This window comes from Ipomoea triloba, chromosome 5, assembly GCF_003576645.1.
Source record: "Ipomoea triloba cultivar NCNSP0323 chromosome 5, ASM357664v1".
Lineage (NCBI taxonomy): Eukaryota > Viridiplantae > Streptophyta > Magnoliopsida > Solanales > Convolvulaceae > Ipomoea > Ipomoea triloba.
In genome coordinates, this window is record NC_044920.1 from 496,181 (window position 1) to 518,919 (window position 22,739).

General features: G+C 31.8%; 4 protein-coding genes and 1 long non-coding RNA gene across 8 annotated transcripts in view; 1 reads left to right on the top strand and 4 right to left on the bottom strand.

Moving 5' to 3' along the window:
* The first annotated feature begins 5,359 nt into the window (after positions 1–5,359).
* Positions 5,360–7,674, top strand: LOC116021201. The gene is made up of 5 exons (XM_031261815.1): positions 5,360–5,652; positions 6,306–6,409; positions 6,609–6,722; positions 7,132–7,215; positions 7,395–7,674. Exons 1-5 carry the CDS (start codon positions 5,397–5,399, stop codon positions 7,449–7,451), a joined length of 615 nt encoding a protein of 204 aa, XP_031117675.1. The 5' UTR covers positions 5,360–5,396; the 3' UTR covers positions 7,452–7,674.
* A 448-nt stretch (positions 7,675–8,122) lies between these two features.
* On the bottom strand, positions 8,123–13,439 carry LOC116021199 (protein SIEVE ELEMENT OCCLUSION B-like). Of its 2 annotated transcripts, XM_031261810.1 has the most exons (8): positions 13,086–13,439; positions 12,670–12,759; positions 12,281–12,600; positions 11,914–11,996; positions 10,017–10,162; positions 9,271–9,918; positions 9,019–9,126; positions 8,123–8,829 (listed from the first exon to the last, which is right to left on the bottom strand). In XM_031261810.1, exons 1-8 carry the CDS (start codon positions 13,266–13,268, stop codon positions 8,185–8,187), a joined length of 2,223 nt encoding a protein of 740 aa, XP_031117670.1. In that variant the 5' UTR covers positions 13,269–13,439; the 3' UTR covers positions 8,123–8,184. The 2 variants fall into 2 exon arrangements, with proteins under 2 accessions (XP_031117670.1, XP_031117671.1); XM_031261811.1 differs by lacking the exon at positions 9,271–9,918.
* A 186-nt stretch (positions 13,440–13,625) lies between these two features.
* Positions 13,626–14,644, bottom strand: LOC116021202. Of its 2 annotated transcripts, none has more exons than XR_004098942.1 (2): positions 14,423–14,644; positions 13,626–14,066 (listed from the first exon to the last, which is right to left on the bottom strand). It is a non-coding gene; the product is annotated as an uncharacterized LOC116021202 (long non-coding RNA). The 2 variants fall into 2 exon arrangements; XR_004098943.1 differs by having other exon boundaries at positions 13,626–14,086.
* A 1,512-nt stretch (positions 14,645–16,156) lies between these two features.
* Positions 16,157–19,388, bottom strand: LOC116021200 (protein SIEVE ELEMENT OCCLUSION B-like). 2 transcript variants are annotated; one of them, XM_031261812.1, is made up of 6 exons: positions 19,110–19,388; positions 18,746–18,825; positions 17,998–18,137; positions 17,335–17,904; positions 17,085–17,192; positions 16,157–16,904 (listed from the first exon to the last, which is right to left on the bottom strand). In XM_031261812.1, the coding sequence occupies exons 1-6, from the start codon at positions 19,205–19,207 to the stop codon at positions 16,251–16,253; spliced, it is 1,650 nt and encodes a 549-aa protein (XP_031117672.1). In that variant the 5' UTR covers positions 19,208–19,388; the 3' UTR covers positions 16,157–16,250. The 2 variants fall into 2 exon arrangements, with proteins under 2 accessions (XP_031117672.1, XP_031117674.1); XM_031261814.1 differs by lacking the exon at positions 17,998–18,137 and having other exon boundaries at positions 17,335–17,747.
* A 1,013-nt stretch (positions 19,389–20,401) lies between these two features.
* Positions 20,402–22,739, bottom strand: part of LOC116020914 (protein SIEVE ELEMENT OCCLUSION B-like) — a 5,654-nt gene continuing 3,316 nt past the window's right edge. The window contains exons 5-8 of the mRNA XM_031261480.1: positions 22,290–22,429; positions 21,604–22,191; positions 21,367–21,480; positions 20,402–21,180 (exon numbers count right to left, since the gene is read on the bottom strand). Of these exons, the coding sequence (XP_031117340.1) occupies positions 20,743–21,180; positions 21,367–21,480; positions 21,604–22,191; positions 22,290–22,429 (1,280 nt within the window). The 3' untranslated portion in view covers positions 20,402–20,742. The remainder of the gene's footprint in view (positions 21,181–21,366; positions 21,481–21,603; positions 22,192–22,289; positions 22,430–22,739) is intronic.

A 22,739-nucleotide genomic window follows, 5' to 3' on the forward strand; every position in this document is an offset into this window, starting at 1 on the left:
TCTTTTTTTTTTTTTTTTTTTTTTAATTTGTTATTATGTTTCTTTACGCATATGATAGATATTAAATTCAAGACTCTAACTCCACCAAAGTTACCTCACCTCAATAGTTGAGGGTAATGATACGACATTCAAGCTAGCTTATAAGTAGATGTTTGACCACAACTTAAGTATTACTTCACAATCTCTTGTGAAGGCAATATGTCATCGTATCATTACTGACCCTAGCTAGCTCATTAGTGAAAGTTTGACCCCAACATAATAATCACTCTGCAATCTCTTGTGAACGTAATGTGAGATCGTATCATTGCCCACCCTTGAGAAGTCAAGGTATGCAACGACCTACTCTAGATGGTTCATACTCTATACTTTGTTCAACACCGGAAATCCCGTTTTCCCTTTGGGAAACATTACTCCACCAGACCTTATGAAGCACTAAGTAACCAACGAGTGAATAACTCTACTCTGGATAGCTTCCACTCTGAACTATTCTTGATTTCCTTTGAACCTTATTAAGCATCAAGTATCCCTCTTTTAGGTAGCCTAATATGACACTCAAGTCAAAACTCTAACTCCACAACCAGGGGCCTAATAGCTCACGACCTGAGGCCTAAGAGTTAGGGGATGCTCTGGGCAAGGTGCGAAGGATCGGGGCACTACACAATGAACTAAAGAATGAGACTTGGATAGGGTGCAAGGGCCCCCACCCTCAGGGCTTGTAGACTTTTCCGCATTGGATCCGATCTCCGAACTCCGAATGGTAGGCCTTGACTTAGCCTCTCGACCCAGCCACAATGCTTTTAAGAGTTTGTTGGGCCTTTTCTTTGTACAAATTGATATCGTCTTCGCCTAGACAATAAAGTTCATTTAATCCATTACATAATATCTTTATTTGAACTTAGTTGATTCATACCACCCCGGTCAATTAGTTTCATCCAAGAAAAAAAAAATTAAAAGAGATTTGAGTTAATTGGGTGGGTGCTTTCTTTCCTCTTTCTTTCTTTTTCCTAATCTAGTTGGAAGTGGAAGTTGGGCAATTGAAGATTAGAAACCAAAAAGTACATAAATGTATTGATTTTGAGACATACGTAAGATTGAATTGAAGACCTTTCATATACGACTTATAATTTGTTGGGGCAGATGGGAACAGCTTTACCAAAGTAAGTTAATGGGTGGTCTACACTTTCATGATATTGAGACCTTCATTTTTGCCCTATGTCCTTTACGAGTACAATTCTTATACTCATATACTTCCTTCATATATGCTGATGAATTTGTCTCCGAGTGTATACTTTCGTTATATATCATTCACTTAATGAATAGAAAATAAAGAAATAAAAAAAGTTGGTCTCTTAATGACTAATTGCCAAGTAAGGATAGTTTTGATTTCAAAAAAAAAAAAAATAAATTGTCAAGTAAGGAGTATAATTTATTGATATTTTTGATTCAGCCGGTCAATTATAGATAACCGAGGTTGATTTATCTCTTTGCGATTTTTTATCGACTAAGGTCACAATGCGAGATTCACCAAAAGTGTACTTTTGGATAGTAATGACTGCGAGCTTTTCTATAAATCAAAGCAGGGAGTATAATTTCAAGATATATAATACAACTCTACATACTTTCTTAATAATCTTCTTTTTTTTTTTTTAATGAAAAATTTTCTTTTTTTAGTCATGAACATTATTCCATTACCCTAAAATGATTGGAGACACAGTTTGCTATTAAAAAAAAAGGTTTCCAATCACTTCAAAAAATTTTGAAAAATATACGTTACATTCATTTTTTGGGTACACTAGACTAGTAGAGAATTGACAAAAAAATACAACAATACACTTCTTTACTTACTACTAAAGGCGTGTAAAGTAAGGAAAAAAATGTAGTGGCATTTCTGTACTAGTAGTAGTAAAAAATAAGTGATTTTCCAACAATGTCCTAATATATATATAAAGAATCATTTAATATATAATAATGACATGTTTATAAGTGTAAATAAAAAACAACTATTTTTATAAGTGAATAGTGCATGATTCTTATTCAATACAAACCTTTTGGCACATTATTTGGGAGGCCAAAAGTTTGTTACTTATGGGACTACAAAGAAGAATTACTTAAAATTGAAAGTTTATTATTGAGGTTTAATTAGATGCTCAATGCCTCCATGGTTGATGTTAGCAAATATTTTCTATCGTGCGGTCGCTTTTTAAAGTAATTTTAAATTTTCTTGTAGAACTTTTTTTCATTCTATAGATAGTTTGCTTGGATTTAGAGGGAAGAGTTTTCCTTTTTGTCCTAAATTTATATGGGACAATCAACTTTTAGTCCTTTTTTTTTATGAGAATATTCTCACTTGGTTCTAGTGTTATTATGGCATGACCTATTTTTGACCATCCGTCAACAAAATCGTTGAAATATAGTTAAATACAAGGACATTTTGATATGTTTATACAAAGTAGGTTGATTCGTTATATTTTTTATCTTTATTTTTAAAAAAATCATAATTGAAGATCGAAAAGTCCTTGTAAATTTAACGAAATTTAAACTATTTTATTGATAAATGACCAAAAATGATCATGTCACAATAATATTATAATCAAAATTAAAGTTGATGTTCTAAAAAAAAAAAGGACTAAAAGTGTATTGCCACTTGCCATCTATAAATTTAGGACAAAAAATAGAATTAACACTTAGAAGGAGTTATCTTCATTTATTTGTAACTTTTAATAATTACTTTTTAATATTTAAATTTGACCTAATTAGATGAACGATTATTAGTCTAATGTAAATATATTGTTAAAATTTGATATACCTTTACTTTTGTCTTCACGTTCAATTTAATTCTTGCTTCTGGGGACATAGTATACTAGCTCAATAATCTTAATTCAACAAATATTTAGGTCATGTTTAGTAACAGAAAACTGTTTTATGTTTTCTGTTTTCTAATTTTTCAGTTTTCATTTAGAAAACTTGTTTACTAACACTTATTTTTTCAATTTTTTTTTTTTTAGTTTAACGTTATAAAATTAACATAAGTTTAATTTCGAATGATTTTTAGACCTTATATTTAAAATATTTTAAAATATATTTGGTTTAAATAGAATAAATATAATTTTCACTTTTAAGTTCAATATATGTAAAATATTTAAAATATTTTTAGATATATTCATTTGAATGACATGTATATAATATATAATTTTTATTTCGAATTATAATATAATAATATATGTGAAATTTTGATATCCGATATCTAGACCAAACTTGTATCAGATATAGCATAATTAAAAATATCCAAATTAATAATCAATTGAGTTCAATCAAAATATAAAACGTGGCATAGATTTCAATTTTTAATTTTGATAATGTGAATGATGTATAATTTTTAACTTTTAAGCATAAGCAAATAAGTTATCTTTAAATAAGTAATGCAAGTAGAAAAGATAGAAGATGATGTTAAGTAAAAGAAGATGATAATGAATGTAATAATAGTAATGAATAAATATGTAAGTAGATAATGGTGAGAATGTAGTTATAGTGCCATATAGTCTAATAAATATGTAAGTAGATAAGACACCCCTAGGAGCCCATATCATATGATTGCATTACTTGATGTTTATTATTCCTGAAGAACTTACTATGTGACATTTGGTTTGTGGAATACATTGGAAATGAAATGTCATTATATTTCGTGTAATAGATTGTAGACCATGGTCATGGCTGATACTGCAGTTGTATTGAGAGGGAACTGCAGTTGCGCAGAACAGAGATTGTTTCATCCGTCTAGAACTGCAGTTGTGTTGAATTGATACTGCAGCTGTGTTGAACGGATGAACGGCCTCTATTCCGTGCAACTACAGTTCCCTTTCAACACGATTGCAGTATTAGTTCAACACAACTGCAGTATCAGCTATGAACATGGTCCACAATATAATTTGCGCTATTATGCTATTTGATTTGATTTTTATGACAAGAAATAAAATTACACAGAATGAGCTATTCCCTTTATCATGGGAATAGCCATTTCCAATGCCCCATTAGTATTATGTGCGTGTATAAATAATAATAATCAGAAAAAAGTGTCAAATAGACCACTGAACTTATCGCTTATGTGCAATTGGGCCATTGAACTTAAAAAGTGTGCAATTCAATCATCAAACAAGCAAAATTTGTGCAATTGGACCATTTTTACAAAAATTTTTAATTCAATTTGAGTTAAAAAACATTTCAATATTGACTCCCAACTGATATGGTTGAAGAAAATGTCACTCTTAATACATATATGTTAGTAATATAATTGGATTTTACTAGAAAATTTTTGTAAAAATGGTCCAATTGCACAAATTTTTCATGTTTGATGGTTGAATTGCACACTTTTTAAGTTTAATGGTCCAATTGCACAAAAGTGACAAGTTCAATGGCCTATTTGACACTTTTTCCTAATAATAATAATTCATTAACCAGCAACTCTATTAAATTTAAATTTATTAACCATCAAATTCTAAATAGGCCCAGTGTAATATAAAATGCATTGGGTATGTAACGAATCATAAAACTAAGCCCATGACATTTCGGGCTAAAGTGATTATCTTTTTGTTCTTCTATTCTTTTTGGAATGGAAGTTATGGGTTTCGTTAACCTCGAAATACGTACTTGGATTAGTAAAATGTCATAAGAAATAATGCGCCAAGTTTGTCCTCACTTTTTATTTTAACCATGTGAATGGGACCTTTTATATATATATATATATAAAACACCTATGATCTAAGGTGAGTTGAGTAGGGGATATACCCTTTCTTGACCCACCTCGACCCATTACCATTTCTAGGTATCTTATTGTGAGATTGATCGAGATTTGACCCAGGTCATGACGGGATTAATTTAACTTCTACTTTGGAAGAAAATTTGACTTGAAACTTTTAACATGACATATCTAGATATCTTTTTACAAGAGTTTTTTCTGTAAAAAGAAAAATAAAAAGTTTCTCTCTTCTTGCTAGTTTGGCCCAACTAACCCCACAGCCGCACCAAAGTTGCTCTTATGTAATTTTGATTTTTTTTTTCTTCAGTTGTTTATTTTTTTGTTGGCTTGACGACCTTGACCTTCCTGACAAAAAAAAATTATATGTTTTTTATTTATATTTAAGTTTATTCATTGTGGCTGATCTAAAAAGAAAAATAAAGCACAATGTATAGTTATTAAAATTATTCAATTTAATAAATTAAGATTACCATTTACCAACATAATTTAAGATTAAGTTGAAGACTTGAAGTTTAGTTTAAAAATAATCAAAAAATAGAAATTACTCAAAACATTCCCAATATTTATTTATAGCATTTATAATAAAAAAAAAAAAAAAACAGGAAAATTATCAAGGAGACAAGGATCTCCCACATCTGCGGCAATGGCGTCTACAACCGGGTTTAGAACCGTCTTCTTAACGAAGCCATGGCGACCCCTTCCTCGAAACCGAGCGTCCCCCTCCGTTTCATTCTTCTCTGCCCGCAATCCCCAATTTCCGCATTTGGGTTGTGCCTGTAAACTCTTCAAGCCCAGAAATAGAAGGACCCATCATCTTAATTACTCCGATAACGAAACCCCATCTCCGGATGGCTCCGAAACAAATCCTCCTCAAGAAGCTGTTCTCAAGGCAATTTCAGGTTCATTTGGTTATAATTTGCAATTTCAGTCTTTAATTGCATAATTTCCTGTGAAAAGTAACTGTCCTGATTCCTGGATTTGAGCAGAGTTCATAGTATTGTTTTGGACAGAAAACATAGTAAATACTAGAGCTTTTAAGGTGAAAACAGATTAATATGGAAAAAAGACAGGTTTCCATGATTGTAATCAGTTTGGGTTATTACTGTGTACATGTTCCAATTAGTAAAGGATAGTTTAATGAAATATGTTGGATTGTTTGAGGTAGTGACTAGTCAGGGGTATTGATGGATTTGAGTAAAGCTTTTATCTTGAGCTTCTTTTTTTCTATTTCTGTTTTGAGTTAATTCCGGATTTAGTTCTTTGACTATTGAATCCTTTCCAATTGTAATGCCCGGTAAGCTTTTTATTGTATGAACGGTTAAAATTGAGGGTGAAATCAATGTTAATGATTCACACATGGAAAAGCTAACAGTGGATTACAATTGGAAATATTCAATTAAGGACTAAGTTTGGTAGCTTTAAAAGTTAAGGGTTAAGAGTGATAGTCATATGACTAAATCCGGAATTAACTCTTTTGTTTTTGTTCTTTCCATTCTTTGAAAGTTTTTGAATAGGTTTTATGAATGTAGACTGACTATTGATGGGGTTGCAGAAGTGTCGAAGACAGAAGGAAGGGTAGGGCAAACCACGAATGTAGTTATTGGAGGGACTGTGCATGATGATTCAACTAATGAGTGGCTTGTTTTGGATAAGAAGGTAATATCGACTACTTCTTTAATATGTTAGCATGTTTAAGGTAGATCATGGCTATACAAGTTCCTTAGTTTGAATGCCTAGAGGTACGTACGAGGATTGGTTTCTCAGTGATATATGGAATTTAGGTAAATGGTTGTTGTGAGCACCAGTCTCCCCGACTCTCGGGTCAGATATAGTTATGTATGTTTTTACCGTGCAGGTTAATTCCTATCCATCTGAAAGGGTGTTTACAGCTATTGGTACTGGAGGTGATGATTTTGTGCAGGCTATGGTAGTTGCTGTAGAATCGGTTATTCAACAATCTATCCCCGAGGTAGGAATATACTTTCTGTTTATTACTCGCCAGTTAATCTGTCATGTACTGATAATGCAATTTTCGGAGTTTAGATTAGGATGAGGATGTACTTGATTACTTGTGTAGACTTATGACTTTGAATAGGTACTATGGTTTTTGTGCTGAATTAGAAATACTATGTACTAGTTTTCAAAAAAAAAAAAAAAAAGAAATACTATGTACTAGGAAGATGTAACATGTCAGACTGGTTTTTTCATCAGATAAAGATGGTACAAACATTACTTCTTAGCTGTGCTAGAACATAGGAACACTTGTGTCTTTTCAGCAGTTTCAAGCCCAGTATGCACTTTGAAGAATCGCAAGTTTCTGTATTTTTATTTGAATGAATGAAACAAAATTGTGGTGACCTCCAAAAACGTGAACACAGGGGCAGGTGAAGCAGAAGGTTTCCTCGGGGGGCAAGTACGTATCAGTAAATATCGGACCCATACAAGTTGTTTGTAGTGAACAGGTACACTTTCTTTCTCTCTTGTGCATGATTGCTCGCGTGTGTATAGAGACAACATAGGCTAAAACGAAAAACATAAGCCCGAACCGAACCCTTCTTAACGAAAGAAACTTAAGAATCCATTTGAAATGGAGATCAAAGAATTTGCAGGTTTGATGATGCGATTCGGTTGTGGTTTTCAGGTTCAAGCTGTATACAACGCAATGAGGCAAGACGACCGAATGAAATACTTTCTGTAACCTGTAAAGAACAGAGCTCAACTACATAGTACATTAGCCTAACATGTTCTCTACTGTCAATTGTTCTGTTCCAATGTTGGCTCTGTGAAGTAGCTTCAGCATTGTTTTCTAGTTACTTATATATATGTATTCTTTTTCCATGAAGACATATTCATGTTAAAATCTTAATGGCAGCTAATATAGTAATATCGAATGAAATGCTAAAATTTAGGATGGCTCTTTATGCCATTGTGATGCTGAATTCTAATTAGCTATTTGACCTGATGGATTAAATTGACCCAGGTAGTTAGACTCAAATAACTCTATAATTATAGTGATATTCTCACCCTTCCAAGATCACTTGCCTTCTAGTCAGGAAACAATCTTTTGTTTGAAACCTACTTATGATGTTGTGGAAGTTAATAACTTGTGATGTAGTCTATACATGTATGATTTTAATGTAAATTATATAAGTTCATTTTAATGAAGGAAACCTATCTCCACTATTTGAATTTAATCTCAAAAATAAGTTAGAGATTCAGAATTTAATCTCAAAAATAAGTTAGAGATTCAGAGGCAATTAAAATAATAAAGATTATTATGTAGAAAAGTTTTTAATTCAACCATGATTAATCGGAGTACTCAAAAAAAAAAAAAATCAATCAAGGACAAAGCAAATGTTAGGAGGAACCAATTCAATCTCAAATGGCATGAGATAGAACATATACACATTCAATGTACTTTCTATTTGACTCTAATACTCTTCAAAAGTATGACAACAAGAGAAAGTGACAAGTTTATGCATGTTGTGATTACACTGAGGGCATGACTCGGTGTCTAGAATTTTGTCACAATTAGAAGGATAATTGAGAGAACAACAAGGGTGTTGGTATGGAGTATGAGAGGAATAACTAAGCATCTCATAGCAATCTCTAAATGCATGCTCAAAACCTTTTGCTTGTGCGTTATCTTTCCATTTCTCGTACTCATTCATGACTCCAAGCATTTTATCTCCTATATCACATGCAATTATTCTGTTTCCTTTGCTTAACAAAGCCCATGCTCCGACAGTTGAACCTTCAGCTTCGTAAGCTAACAATTTTTTGAGTCCTTGCATAATTTCATCATTCCCTTCCCCAAGCCCCATTGCAATTAAATATTGAATCCTAGACAAGGCCATGCTTTGAATTCGTCTCCAAAACTCCTTAATACCTGAAGAAGAAAATACAAGACAACCCACCCTTTGCATTTCTACCTTCACCTTTTCACTTCTTCCAATGTAGGTAATTTTCATATTCATTTGAGTTTTGGAACAAACTTCCTGTATCTTTAGTGTAAATTCTTGCACTTGTTTATTGTCATTGCCTCCACATAAGAAAATGCACTCTTCATTATCAATCTGTTCAAAGAATAATAGGGGAGTAACAATGTTTTATTAATGTTTAATACAAAGTTCATTTAAACAATAAAAATATCAAACCCAATGTAATAACCTTTACTTAAGCAAGACGGCAAGATAATTTAACTGTATAACATTAACATAGCTTGTAATTGCAACTAATTAATTAGAAGTTGAAGATTGCCATACCCTGTTGTTAAGTTGGTACGAGATCTTAGATGCCACAAGTTTAAGGTTCCAAGATTCTTTATCCCATAGAGCTTGCTCTCTCTCACTTGTGTAATTGTAGAAAAGAAACTGATGAATGAAAGTATTCTATTAATATAAAATGATACATTAATTCTAGAAGTATAATTTTTTTTGTTTGTGATTTAAAAAAAATAAATAATGGTAGGCAAGTACTTATGATAAGCTACTAAGAATTTAATTATAAGGACATACCGATTTTTCCATTTTGTACCTAATATCCTCCACCCAATTGTTGATGTTCTTGCGAACCACTCTTGTAAAATCAAGTATTTGTGTGTCAATATCATCAATCACACGGTCAGCACCTAAAGTCCTTTCCCTCAACTCATTTTCTAAAGAAGGGATTAAATCATGGCTCATTGTTCTCTCTTCATATAGTTGACCTCTCCATGTCAGTATCATGTGCAATGCATTATAATGAACTAACCTTCCTCGTTTGTCCAGTGAAATGACAATAGGATCACTACCGGCTTGAAAAGCGGGGAAACATTTATCTTTAAGAAATCTTCTGAATGCTTGTGAAACTGGTTTATGATGAACCATTATACTCTTTTTAGAAGAGTCTATATAATGATAAATTTTTTGTATACCCATCTTCTCAACCTTTGTAATAGGAACCCAAATCATCTCTACTCCTCTAGGGTCTATAGGCACATCATATGCATAAAAAGGGAAATGTTCGCCAGATGATATTAACAATAACACTCCCTTCTCTCGAAACATATGTAATCCACGTGGGAAAATTATCTTTTCTCCCTCCCTTCGAAACATATCTAATTGACGTGCGGAAATTCTCTTTTTTGCACCATATGATGATATATAAGTCGAACAACTAGGTCTCTAATATACAAGAAAAACGTTTGGAGGTTATCAGATTAATTGTAGTATTTTACACATACATGCATGATAAGAAAAGTAAGAACAAAGGCTTAACATACCTCATAAAACACCCAGTGGAGATAAAGAATTACTTTGTCTTCATCATTTTTGATATCAAATATTAATTTAAGAACCTCCAAAACATCCGAAGAATTATTAAAAGCATGTAACAATGCTTGATAATTTTCTTCTCTCCTTTTCGCCTCTACATATATGCACAAAACATAATCAATCTCGTTGCTATTCTTCCATCAATATACCTAGCTGGGGGTGTTTGGTTAATGGCTAATCAACCAAATTTTAACTGATTTGACCAAGTTTGACTGTTTGACCCATCAAAAAACTATTTTGAAGTGTTTGGTAAATGGCTGATTCGGCCAATGAGCCACAAATTGAAAAGCTTATGGATGTAGCGTTTTTTATCAGCTGGTTGGAATCAATTGGCGTATTGACAATTTATCCTTTGGAAACAATGGGATTTGCTTTTAAATAGGTGGTGAGTTTGTACGTCATTTTATAATAATAATAGTAATAGTAATAGTAATAGTAATAATAATAAACGGGTGGTGGGTTTGCCATTTTATAATAATAATAATAATAATAATAATAATAATTTTTACAGTAAATCATTTTAAATTATTAAAATTGAATATAATTAATAAAAATGGTTTTAGAATATAATTTAATAAGAGTTAAATAAACAAAAATAATTAACTTATGTCTTTAAAAAAGTATAGATGATACCAAAAATTTTATAATTATTTATTAATAAGAGTTTATGAGATCTTGTTATATTTAAATGTTAAAATAACAATACTCTCATACCCTTAAATGTCATTTTACATTCAATCAGCTACTAGTAAATATGTGATTTACCAAACAGTTTTTTATAACCACCTAATACAATAAACAGCTAGCTGATCAAACCAGTTAACACAATAAGTCATCAACTACTAGCTAAACCAATCAACTATCGGTCGTTTCCCAAACACGCCCTTAGTTTTTGGTATTTGGGGGTGGTTGGTAACATAGCTGATAAGTCAATTTTGAGTTTTTGACAAAGTTTGGCTGGTTTGATTTGTCAATATGCTACTTTAAGTGTTTGGTAAAATAATTTATTGCATTAATTTATTGGGGCAATAAGTCAAAATTTGAAAAGCTAAGTACAGTTTTTTGTTAGCTGATTGGCCTTAATTATGAAATGACCATTTTATCCTTGTCATCCCTAACATTTATATCTCTCTTGTTGTTGTTCATATGCCTTGCCCCCCCCCCCTTTTTTTTTTTTTTTTTTTTGTTGTTTCCGTAACAACAACAATAATATTTTTCTTTCTTTTTGATTCCCTCATCCTTGTTATCCATAATAATAATAATAATCATAATAACAACAACAACAACAACAATTATTATTATTATTATTATAAAAGTAATTTAAGAGTTAATAAATTAGCAAAATATGTTTGTGCCCTTATAAGTCATTTTACATCCAATTAAGTAAAAGTAAACAGTTAATTTACCATATACACTTTTTTTTTTTTTTTTTACAACCAGTTAATATTATTAGCTGGTCAAGCCAGCTAACCAAATCATCTATCAACTATCAACTACAAACTATATATTAGCCATTTGCCAAACAGCCTAAATCTATTTAACAAAATTGTTATGATTTTATAATTAATAATTTATACTACTTATTTTTTCAAATTTATTTAAAAATTGGATTATTTATTTGCATAATAAAGTTTAAATCTTCAAGTCAATTTATAATAACTTTGAATATACTATAAATTGTATCTTTGTTTTGGGTGTAACATATGGTATCCACTGTCATACACAGTGACTAACCCTTCACTAAATTATAGGCACTTCTAAGGGTTGCATTATAAAATTATATATTATACATTAATTATAATCATAAAAATTTCCTAATTGTAGATATTAAAATATTGGACCAACCTAGTAGTGAGTGGCCAGAAGTCATGATCTCTTTGATTTTGGTGGATAACATGGACTGTTCATCAGTTAGTTCAATTTGGGACCTGAAAATGAAGAAAAATATAATAATTAATTAAAAAGAATAAACATCAATCAATTACCAATTGTGGCTGCATTGAAGAATTCTTAACCCAATTTACATGTGTTTTTTGTTCAATGTAAATTAATGTATTGAAATATTTTCTACTTTATATTGTCTATAATATTTATAGATATTTATATGAGATATTAACATACATACACTAATTTCCTATAAAGATTAGGGTATAAATTAGATTTAAGGAAGAATTCTACAAACATAAATATAAGTTAAATTAAATGGTCTTACTCGGGGTCCAAAATACAAAGTCGGGTATAAGCAACAACAAATCTTGCTATCCAATAGTTAGCCACAATCATAGGAGATGAATGTTTAAGCTCAACCATAAGCTTGACCAGATCCAAGACAGACTTTATTGAGGTATCCTTTAAATTTTTACGGTTAGAGCAAGACATTTGCTCTGAAAGAACCAACTTTCCATAGATGATCGCAAATGAAGCGAGCATCATTACTACCTTAGTGTGCCATGGATACACTGATAGTGCACTTAGTAGACAAATTGCTATTGAGTGACTATCAGTATTATTTAAACAGCTACACGCTACCACCTGAAAATGAAAATAAAATCTTAAAAGTAATGACATATAACTATGTGAGGTGGGAGATTTTCAACATACCTTTAAGGAGAGTTGTAATACATGAGATGGCATCTCATTCTGGATGTACTCTTTTAGCATTAACTTGTCTTGCGTTGCTTCTTGAAGAATCTATACTCATACTCCATTAAAACAACTTAGTGCGATGAAAACGAGCGAGAATGAAATTATTTTCGTGTAGAGCCATATTTTTAAGAAATTTATCTCTTGACAGTTGACAATATGATATTGTTTAACATGAAATTACATGCATGTTACTTCTATAATATGTAATGCTCAGCAGTTGTGTCATGCAATGCTTTTAAGTGATTGTATGACACAATTCATTCATTATATAGGTGCATAGATACAGTGGTATCTAAATTATTTTTGTCCAATAAAAATTTTAAAATTACTTCAAAATACAGTTGTAAATAATAGTGAGTATATTGACAAACCGTATTGGATCCGGAGTTGAAAATGTCATCAACGAAATTGAGAATAGAACTTGCATCGACATCCATTTCACCTCTGGGATCATGTGTAGCCTTAACATGTTCCACGATAATCGCCTCCTCAATATCAATGGCATGGTTTTGTGAAATCATTGATGTTGATAGAGATAGAACTTGGTTTGACATGTGTTTGAAGAGAATTAATTCCTTTCTTGGATTGCTTTTGATTATATGATCTTGAATTTTTTCTCCGGTATTGTGTTCATTTAGGTCTTATATAGTATATGAATTGATGACCTCTTGTAGAAGAGCTAATTAGCATCAATACCTAGCTTCGAGATAAGGTAATCAGAAGATTTAAAATGAAAAACATACTCTTCAAGTATCTTAATGCTTTAAATTAAAAAAGAAGCTAAGAAAAGAAAAAGGTTTCTACGATGATGATGCTGCCAGGAACTAAGGTATATTGAAGAAACATATATATTGATGATGATGTATGGGAGAGATCGAATGAAACATTATGATTTATCCTCTACAATTCTATTTTCATAAACTAATCATATAGAAGAGATAAACCACACTAAGAATTGCAGAAAATCTTGTGCAATAAATTGGACTGAAAATGTGTTGTTATAAATGAAACTCAGAGACCTTTACATAGAAAAATCATGTTTCAATTCATTGGCTGGTCTATCCCTTTCGGGATTTTTCATACCTTCTTTGATTTAGTGTTAAGGTAGTCATCTAGCTTCTTGCTTCCAATGCATTGAAAATAGAATAACAAGTACGAGAATGTCTTGCAAATCACTTATCTTACATATTATATGAACTGAAAATGTGTACAAGCAAGAATCAATACATCCTAATACTTTGCTTCATGACAAGGCAATTAAAAGAATTAAATTAATAAAGGAATTTCTTTTACTTTTAACTCTTTAGAAACTATCTCCATCACACTTCTTCATGCATAGATTGTAGACAGATCTGTGAAATAGGAGTTTGAACTGCATATAAGAAAAAGAACCAAAAAGTATACAAGCACATCACATATTCTTAATTCTTGATAGCTAATACACTACAAATTAAATATATAAAGTGCAACAATGCAGATTATAGCTGATGTAGCTAGTCATTACTCATTATTACACTGTCAATGCTCCAAGTGTCACACTTTCACTTCAGTATGTTAACAATTTTAGTGGCTTATTTCACACAATTTCATCTCTCCCTTCATCAATTCCAATCTTAATTAAATGTTAGATCCATTCGAAATTATTTTTAAACAATAAAAAATTTTAAAAATACTTTAAGGTATGTAAATAGTGAGTATACTGACAAACCGTATCGCAATTGAAAATGTTGTCAACAAAATTGAAAATAGAAGTTGTATCGACATCCATTCCACCTCTGGGATCATGTGTAGCTTTAACTTGTTCCACAATAATCGTTTCTTGCTCTTCAGTGTCGGTGGCATGGTTTTGTGAAATCATTACCGTTGATCGAGATTGAACTTGATTTCACATGTGTGATGATAGATATGAAGAAGAGAATTACTTGTTTGGATTGATTTTGATTATAATAATCTTGAAATTGTTTTTACAAGGATTGTTTTCATTTAGATCTTATATAGTATATCAATTGACGATTATCTTGTAGATGAGCTAACTTCAATACCTAGCTTCAAAACAAGGTAATCAGAAGTATCAAATTGAGTAACTCTTTAAGAATCTTAATGCTTTAATTAAAAAAGAACATATCCGAAATGGTTTCTTTGAATTGAAGATGATGCTGCCAGGATTTAAGGTCTATTAGCATGACTGGAAATCTCGCTATTTCCGTTCAACAATAATTGAAAGGAAAACGGGAGTTATTGGTCACAAAATAGGCTTCCGATCAAATTGATGATCCAGAAAATAGCCATCAGTATTTCCGTCCAACATCATATGTTAGACGGAAATAGAGTCCAACGGATCAAAGTTGGATGGAAATTCTAGATGATAACCCACCATTTTTAGCATGGGAATTTCCGTCCAACTTTGACCCGTTGGACAAAAATGCCGATCACATGTTGGTCGGAAATCCCCTAGTGCATTATCTTGATTTCCTTCCAATTGTTGGTCGGAAATTCCTTTAAACAGTTGGACAGAAAACTCATGCGCTTTAATAACTAACGTTCCTTCCAACCGTTGGTTGGAAATTGTGACCAGTTGTTGGCAGGAAAATCTATATTTATATAAATTAGTTTTTATTATTTTGATCTTATTATAATTTTGTCTTATCTGTTGTCATTACATTCTGTATCATCAACAAAGTAATGTACACACTATCTAAATTCAAAATGAAAATTTATTTAAATATCAAAATTATTTACAACAAAAAGATAGTATCGTGTCCATATATTTAAGCAATGTACTTAATCTTAATCAGAAGGGGATTGTGTTTTAATTACCATTTAATGAGGTGGGGTTGTTATTCAAGTTTAAAGAACTTAACTACTCAGGATTTGCACTGAATTGTGTAAATATAACACCCATCTTTTCAAGTTCTTCTTGGATCAACATGTTTTATTCCTATCAAATTTTGTTTTCTTTTCTCATTTGTTGAATTTTTGCGATCAAAGCTGCATTGGACGAAAATATCGAGATTTCATGCAATGTGGACAAAGAAGAATTAGATATACTGACGACCACGTATGGGAGAGAATGCAACACTACTGCCAAAATCTCACGAAAGGCCCCAACAAATTAAATATTATTAATTCCATCTTCTTCTTCTTTTTTTTTTTTTTTTTTGTCATAACTTCCTAGCATGCACAATCACGTGGCACTAACGAACGTGGCGGCGGCGGCGGAGAGGTGGTTGGACCTGCGGATCAAAAGGTCACAGTACGTGATGTTGTGGAAGTTCATCGGACTTAATTAATTATCATCGGATCTACGTATATATGGATCGGAGAATATCATCGGATTTATGATGTTGTGGAAGTTCATAACTTCTGTTGTAGTCTATATAAACATGTATATATGGCTTTAATGTAAATCATGTTGATAAAATTTTAATTCAACCATGATGAATCAATCAAGGGACAAACCACACATGTTAGGAGGAACCAATGTCAAATGGTATGAAAATACACTTTCAATGTCCGTCTTTTCTATATATTTGACTCTAATGATCTATAAAAGTATGACAACATGAGAAAGTGACAAACTTATGCATATGGTGATTACACTGGGGGCATGATTGAGTGTCTGGGATTTTGTCCAAATTAGAAGGATAATTGAGAGAACAATGCGAGTGTTGATATGAAGTAGGAGAGGAAGAATTAAGCATATCATAACAATCCTTAAATGCCCGCTCAAAACCATTGATTTGTGCACTGTCCTTCCACTTCTCGTACTCATTCAGGACTCCAAGCATTTTATCCCCCATATCACATGCAATTATTCTGTTTCCTTTGCTTAACAAAGCCCATACTCCAACTGTTGAACCTTCACCTTCGTAAGCTAACAATTTTTTTACTCCATGCATAATTTCATCTTTCCTTTCGTCACGCCTCATCTTAAATAAATATTGAATCCTAGATGAGACAATGCTTTGAAGTCGTGTCCAAAATTCCTTAATAATAATATACTTATAGAATTTATAATCACACATCCTTCTCACCTCATCATCAAATAATGTTTTTTCACTTCTTCCAATGTATAGAATTCTCCGATTCATTTGGAGTTTGGAACAAACTTCCTGTATCTTTAGTATAACTTCTTGAACTTGTTTATTATTATTGCCTCCACATAAGAAAATGTACTCTTCATCATCAATCTGTTCAAAGAAATAGGGGAGTAATCAACAATGTTTTTATTAATGTTTAATACAAAGTTGATTTAAAGAATAAAAATATCAAATACAGAGTAATAATCTTTACTTAAGCAAGAAGAAAATATAAATTTACTGTACGCAGTTTAACATAATTAGTTAGAATGAAGCTGAACATTGACTTACCCGCTTGTCAAGTCCATTAAAGATGTTGGATACTACAAGTTTAAGGCTCCACGATTCTTTATCCCATAGAATTTGTTCCATTTCACTTGTGTAATTGTAAGAACGGAATTGATGAATGAAAATGTTCTATTAATATACAATGGTACATTAATTCTAGAAGTATAACTTTTTTGTGATTTTTAAAAATAAATAATTATAAACAAATACTTATGATAAACTACTAAGAATTTAATTAATTATAAGAACATACCGAATTTTTCATTTTGTCCTTCATATCTTTCACCCAATTGTTAATGTTCTTGCGAACCTCACTTGCAAAATCATGTATTTGTGTGTCAATATCATCAATCACACGGTTAGCACCTAAAGTCCTTTCCCTCAGCTCATCTTCTAAAGAAGGGATTAAATCATGGCTCATTGTTGTCTCTTGATATAGTTGATCTCTCCATGTCAGTATCATGTGCAATGCATTATAATGGACCAATCTTCCTCGTTTGTCCAGTGAAATGACAATAGGATCACTCCCGGCTTGAAAAGCGGGAAAACATTTATCTTCAAGAAATCTTCTGAAAATTTGTGCAATCGGTTTATGACGAACCATTACACTCTTTCTATAAGCGACGACAGAATGAAGAATGTTTTGTATACCCATCTCCTCAACCTCTGTAATAGGAACCCAAATCATATTTACTCCTCTAGGCACATCATATGCATAAAAAGGGAAGTGTCCAGCAGATGATATTAACAATAACACTCCCTCCCCTCGAAACAGATCTGATCCACGTCGGGAAGTTTTCTTCCAATTACCTCCACTACGTCTCTATTATACAAGTGGAGGTTATCAAATTAATTGTAGTATTTTACACATACATGCATGCTTGATAAGAAAAGTAAGAACAAAGGCTTAACATACCACCACCTCGCGGGGAAGACGAATTACTTCTTCTTTATCATTTTTTATATCAAATATTAATTTAAGAACCTTCAAAATATCCAAAGAATTATCAAAAGCATGCAACAATGCTTGATAATTTTCTTCTGCCCTTTTTGCCTCTACATATACACACAAAACATAATTAATCTCGTTGCTATTCTTTTAATTTTGATTTCACTCATCCTTGTTATCCATAATAATAATTAATAAATAAATAAAAATTATAAAAGTAATTTAAGAGTTAATAAATTAGCAAAATATGTTTAATAAGGTAAAAGTAAACAACTAATTTACCAAACACTTTTTTTTACGTACAACCCGCTAATATTATTTGCTGGTTTGACCAGCTAACTCAATCATCTATCAACTATAACTATCAAGTATTAGCTATATATCAACCATTCGCCAAACACCGCAAATCTATTTAACCAAATTGTTGTGATTTTATAATTAATAATTTAACTACTTTTTTCAAATTTATTTAAAAATTAGATTTTTTTATTTGCATAATAAAGTTTAAATTTTAAGTCAATTTATAATAACTTTGAATATACTATAAATTGTATATTTTTTTCCATAACATAGGGTATCCACCGACAGACACAGTGATTAATCTTTGGCTAAATTATAGCAACTTCTAAGGGTGACATTATAAATTGTATATTATACATTAATTATAATCATTAAAAAAAAAAACCCTTACTATAGATTAAAATATTGGACCAACCTAGTAGTGAGTCGCTAGAAGTCATGATCTCTTTGATTTTGATGGATAACTTGGACTGTTCAGTTAGTTGGATTTGAGAACTGAAAAAAGAAAATAATATTAATTAATTAAAAGAAATAAACATTATATAACCAATTGTGAGTTGTGACTGCATTGAAGAATTCTTAGTTAACCCAATTTACATGTGTTGTTGTGCAATGTAAATTAATCTATTGAAATATTTTCTACTTTATATTGTTTATATGATTTATATGAGATATTAACATATACTAATTACCTATAAAGATTAGGGTATAAATGAGATAAAGAAAGAATTCTACAAACATAAATATAATTTATACAAAGTTAAATTAAATGGTCTTACTCGGTGCCTAAAATACAACGTCGGGTATAAGCAACAATAAATCTTGCCATCCAATAGTTAGCCACAATCATAGGAGATGAATGTTCAAGTTCAACCATCAGCTTGCCGAGATCTAAGGCAGACTTTATTGAGTTATCCTCTAAATGATAGGGTTAGAGGAAGACATTTGCTTTGAAAGAGCCAAGTTGTATGCCAATCCTCTTTGCTGGCGTGATTGTGAGACAACTTTAAACTTTCCATAGATGATCGCAAATGAAGCGAGCATCATTATTACTTTAGTGTGCCATGGATACACTATAGTGCACTTAGTATACAAATTGCTATTGAGTGACTATCAACATTATTTAAACAACTACACCACCTGAAAATGAAAATAAAATTTTAAAATTAATAATTTGAACGCATATAATTACGTGACGTGCAAAAACGTGAACACAGGGGCAGGTGAAGCAGAAGGTTTCCTCGGGGGGCAAGTACGTATCAGTAAATATCGGACCCATACAAGTTGTTTGTAGTGAACAGGTACACTTTCTTTCTTTCTTGTGCATGATTGCTCGTGTGTGTATAGAGACAACATAGACTAAAACGAAAACATAAGCCCGAACCGAACTCTTCTTAACGAAAGAAACTTAAGAATCCATTTGAAATGGAGATCAAAGAATTTGCAGGTTTGATGATACGATTCGGTTGTGGTTTTCAGGTTCAAGCTGTGTACAACGCAATGAGGCGAGATGACCGAATGAAATACTTTCTGTGACCTGTAAAGAACAGAGCTCAACTACATAGTAAATTAGCCTAACATGTTCTCTACTGTCAATTGTTCTGTTCCAATGTTGGCTCTGTGAAGTAGCTTCAGCATTGTTTTCTAGTTACTTATATATATGTATTCTTTTTCCATGAAGACATATTCATGTTAAAATCTTAATGGCAGCTAATATCGAATGAAATGCTAAAATTTAGGATGGCCATTGTGATGCTGAATTCTAATTGGCTATTTGACCTGATGGATTATATTGACCCAGGTAACTAGAGTCAAATAACCCAATAATTATAGTGATATTCTCACCCTTCCAAGATCACTTGCCTTTTGTCAGGAAACAATCTTTTGTTTGGCACCTACTTATGATGTTGTGGAAGTTAGTAACTTATGTTGTAGTCTATATAAACATGTATGACTTTAATGTAAATTATATAGTTCATTTTAATGAAGCAAATCTACCGCCACTACTTGAATTTAATCCCAAAATAAGGTAGAGATTCAAGAGGCAATTAAAATATTAAAGAGTATTATGTTGATAAAATTTCAATTCAATCATGATTAATCAAAGCACATGTTAGGAGGAACCAATTCAATCTCAAATGGCATGAGGTAGAATATATACACTTTCAATGTACTTTCTATTTGACTCTAATACTCTTCAAAAGTATGACAACAAGAGAAAGTGACAAATTTATGCATATTGTGATTACATTGAGGGCATGATGACTCGGTGTCCAGGATTTTGTCAAAATTAGAAGGATAATTGAGAGAACAACAAGGGTGTCGTTGGTATGAAGTATGAGAGGAATAATTAAGCATCTCATAGCAATCTCTAAATCCCTGCTCAAAACCTTTTGCTTGTGCGTTGTCTTTCTATTTCTCGTACTCATTCATGACTCCAAGTATTTTATCTCCCATATCACATGCAATTATTTTGTTTCCTTTGCTTAACAAAGCCCATACTCCAGCACCAGTTGAACCTTCAGCTTCGTAAGCTAACAATTTTTTGAGTCCTTGCATAATTTCATCATTCCCTTCCTCAAGCCCCGTCGTAATTAAATATTGAATCCTAGACGAGGCCATGCTTTCAAGTCGTCTCCAAAACTCCTTAATACCTACAGAAAAAAATTCAAAACCACACTGCTCACACAGCCTTTCCATTTCTACCTTCACCTTCTCACTTCTTCCAATGTAGGCAATTCCTATATTCATTTGAGTTTTGGAACAAACTTCCTGTATCTTTAGTGTAAATTCTAGTACTTGTTTATTGTCATTGCCTCCACATAACAAAATGTACCCTTCATCACCAATCTGTTCAAAGAAAAATAGGGGAGTAAGAATAATGTTTTATTACAGTTTAATACAAAGTTCATTTAAACAATAAAAATATCAAATCCAGTGTAATAACCTTTACTTAAGCAAGACGACAAGATAATTTAACTGTATAACATAGCTTGTAATTGCAACTAATTAATTAGAAGTTGAAGATTGACTTACCCCCATTATGCCAAGAATAATCAAGATGGCAAACGATGCCACAAGTACAAGGCTCCAAGATTCTTTATTCCATAGAGCTTGCTCTCTCTCACTTGTGTAATTATAGGAACGGAACTGATGAATGAAAACATTAATTCTAGAAGTATAAGCTTTTTGTGATTTTTTTTTTTAAAAAAAAAAATAATGATAGGTAAGTACTTATGATAAGCTACTCATAATTTAATTATAAGGACATACCGAACTTTTCATTTTGTCTCTAATATCCTTCACCCAATTGTCGATGTTATTGCGAACCTCACTTGCAAAATCATGTATTCGTGTGACAATATCATCAATCACACGGTCAGCACCTAAAGTCCTTTCCCTCAACTCATTTTCTAAAGAAGGGATTAAATTATGGCTCATTGTTGTCTCTTCACATTGTTGATTTCCCCATGTCAGTATCATGTGCAATGCATTATAATGGACCAATCTTCCTCGTTTGTCCAGTGAAATGACAATAGGATCATTCCCCGCTTGAAAAGCGGGAAAGCATTTATCTTTAAGAAATCTTCTGAATACTTGTGTAACCGGTTTATGACAAACCATTGCACTATTTTGAGAAGAGTCGATAGAACGATGAATTTTTTGTATATCCATCTTCTCAACCTTTGTAATAGGAACCCAAATCATCCTTACTCCTGTAGGCATATAATATGCATAAAAGGGGAAGTGTTCACCAGATGATATTAGCAATAGCACTCCCTCCCCTCGGAACATATCTAATCGAGATGGAGAAATTCTCTTTATTACATCATCACCATATGATTGTTCACGATCAAGTGTCTAATATACAAGACAAATGTTTGGAGGTTATCAGATTAATTTTAGTATTTTACACATAAATGCATGATAAGAACAGTAAGAACAAAGGTTTAACATACCACCACAGGGCGGAGATGAAGAATTACTTCGTCTTCACCACTTTTTATATCAAATATTAATTTAAGAACCTCCAAAATATCCAAAGAATTATCAAAAGCATGCAACAATGCTTGATAATTTTCTTCTGCCCTTTTCGCCTCTACATATATACACAAAACATAATTAATCTGGATGCTATTCTTCCATCAATATACCCAGCTTTAGTTTTTGGTAAAGGGGGTGTTTGGTAATGATAAGCCAATTTTGACTGGTTTGATTTGGTCAATAGGCTATTAGTAAAATGATTTATTGCATTAGTTTATTGAGATAATAAGCCAAATTAAAAATATGAAAAACTAAGAATTATGAAATGATCATTTTATCCTTGTCATCCCTAACATTTATATATCTCTTGTTGTTGTTCATATCCCCGCCCCCCCCTCCCCCCCGCCTCCTTTTTTTTTTTTTTT

Bases quoted from the DNA above. Each gene is read 5' to 3' on its own strand.
- LOC116021199 (XM_031261810.1), bottom strand. From the start codon at position 13,268: ATGTCAAACCAAGTTCTATCTCTATCAACATCAATGATTTCACAAAAC. The intron at 12,760-13,085 runs GTTTGTCAATAT...GTATGAGTATAG, and splicing joins TCAACTCCGGATCCAATACG to ATTCTTCAAGAAGCAACGCA. The intron at 9,919-10,016 runs GTATGTTAAGCC...CTTGTATATTAG, and splicing joins TCCACTGGGTGTTTTATGAG to AGACCTAGTTGTTCGACTTA.
- LOC116021201 (XM_031261815.1), top strand. From the start codon at position 5,397: ATGGCGTCTACAACCGGGTTTAGAACCGTCTTCTTAACGAAGCCATGG. The intron at 5,653-6,305 runs GTTCATTTGGTT...ATGGGGTTGCAG, and splicing joins TGTTCTCAAGGCAATTTCAG to AAGTGTCGAAGACAGAAGGA. The intron at 6,410-6,608 runs GTAATATCGACT...TTTACCGTGCAG, and splicing joins GGCTTGTTTTGGATAAGAAG to GTTAATTCCTATCCATCTGA.
- LOC116021200 (XM_031261812.1), bottom strand. From the start codon at position 19,207: ATGGTTGAACTTGAACATTCATCTCCTATGATTGTGGCTAACTATTGG. The intron at 17,193-17,334 runs GTATGTTCTTAT...TTCATTCATCAA, and splicing joins AGGACAAAATGAAAAATTCG to TTCCGTTCTTACAATTACAC. The intron at 16,905-17,084 runs GTAAGTCAATGT...TTCTTTGAACAG, and splicing joins TTAATGGACTTGACAAGCGG to ATTGATGATGAAGAGTACAT.